The 1174-nt window shown below is 33.6% G+C and overlaps 1 protein-coding gene across 1 annotated transcript in view; it reads right to left on the reverse strand.

The window, feature by feature from the left end:
- Window positions 1-1113, reverse strand: part of LOC103746312 (pancreatic alpha-amylase-like) — a 12940-nt gene extending 11827 nt beyond the window's left edge. Inside the window, exons 1-2 of the mRNA XM_029553726.1 lie at window positions 974-1113; window positions 772-871 (exon numbers count right to left, since the gene is read on the reverse strand). Coding sequence (XP_029409586.1) covers window positions 772-871; window positions 974-1113 — 240 coding nt within the window. The remainder of the gene's footprint in view (window positions 1-771; window positions 872-973) is intronic.
- Between the last annotated feature and the right edge of the window lie 61 nt (window positions 1114-1174).

The raw sequence follows: 1174 nt of genomic DNA on the forward strand, positions 1-1174 counted from the left end.
TGGAGACATCTATATTTTACCTTTATAGTTTATTTATCTATAGTCTTCAGGGTTAATAGAAAAATTCCCAGACTTTGTGATATCATATAGTCTTGGTCCAAAGTTTTGTTTTTATGTATCTAACAAGTTCTCAAATACTTTTCTCATCCTTATCATTTATGAAATAGTTGGCAAATTTCTGTTCTTTGACTGTCATAATTTACTCTCCCCTATTATTTCATTAGTTAACCTCAGATCAACTGAATTATTTCTACCAATTTCATAGAAAAAATTAAACATTTAATCTATATACATTCATCATGTCATAGGCAAAATGTGTTTAAATTTTCGGGTATTAGTATATATAAGCACCATATCTACTCTACAAAACAGGGATTTATCAGACATACTTGTTTACTTTCTGAAAGTTGTTTCTATTTATAATTTTTTACTGTGAGGTGTATCTTTACAATCCTTACATTACAAAAACAGTGAATAAATGATTGAAAATAAATATCATATGCATAACTTCAAGTGACATAAAAAAAGAATTGCTTTTTTAATTTATTTTTTTATCAGTATGAATGTATTTGCCCATGTGTGTTTGAGTGCACCATGTCCTGCAACACCGTGGAGGTCAGAAGAGGGATTGGATTCCCCTGGATAGTTATTAGCCACCACGTGGATCCTCTCCAAGAGCAGTCAATGCTTTTAACCACTGGGCCATCTCTCCATCCCAAGAACTGCTTCTTTTCTTGAGAAAAATGTATTTTGAACATTGCTAAAACTTACTTTTCCATTCACGAAACGTCTATCCCAACGGTAACTTGACATGACTCGTGTGAAACCATACGGGTGAGCCAGCATGAATCCAACAGCAATTTTATACATTCTGAAAGACAAAAAATGATATTACAGGAAACAAAAAAGAGTAATTTTTGCTGTGATAAATGGCCAGTTGCAAACAGCAAAAAAAAAACTTTATTTTTCCTACCTAGCATCCCAGAATGTCAGAATGGATGCTCCTCCAGCCCCATGTCCTCTCTGGTTATCATGGTTATCCACAAAGACAAGGGCTCTGTCGGTAGGCACCATACCCCAACCTTCTCCCCAGTTCCTATTTAAAAAATGCATTCATTATTTTTTTTACAATGATTTAGAGTAATTTAAATCTGCCACTCTGCATATTGCATCA

The sequence above is a fragment of the Nannospalax galili genome, unplaced genomic scaffold (assembly GCF_000622305.1).
Source record: "Nannospalax galili isolate Female #2095 unplaced genomic scaffold, S.galili_v1.0 scaffold1484, whole genome shotgun sequence".
Lineage (NCBI taxonomy): Eukaryota > Metazoa > Chordata > Mammalia > Rodentia > Spalacidae > Nannospalax > Nannospalax galili.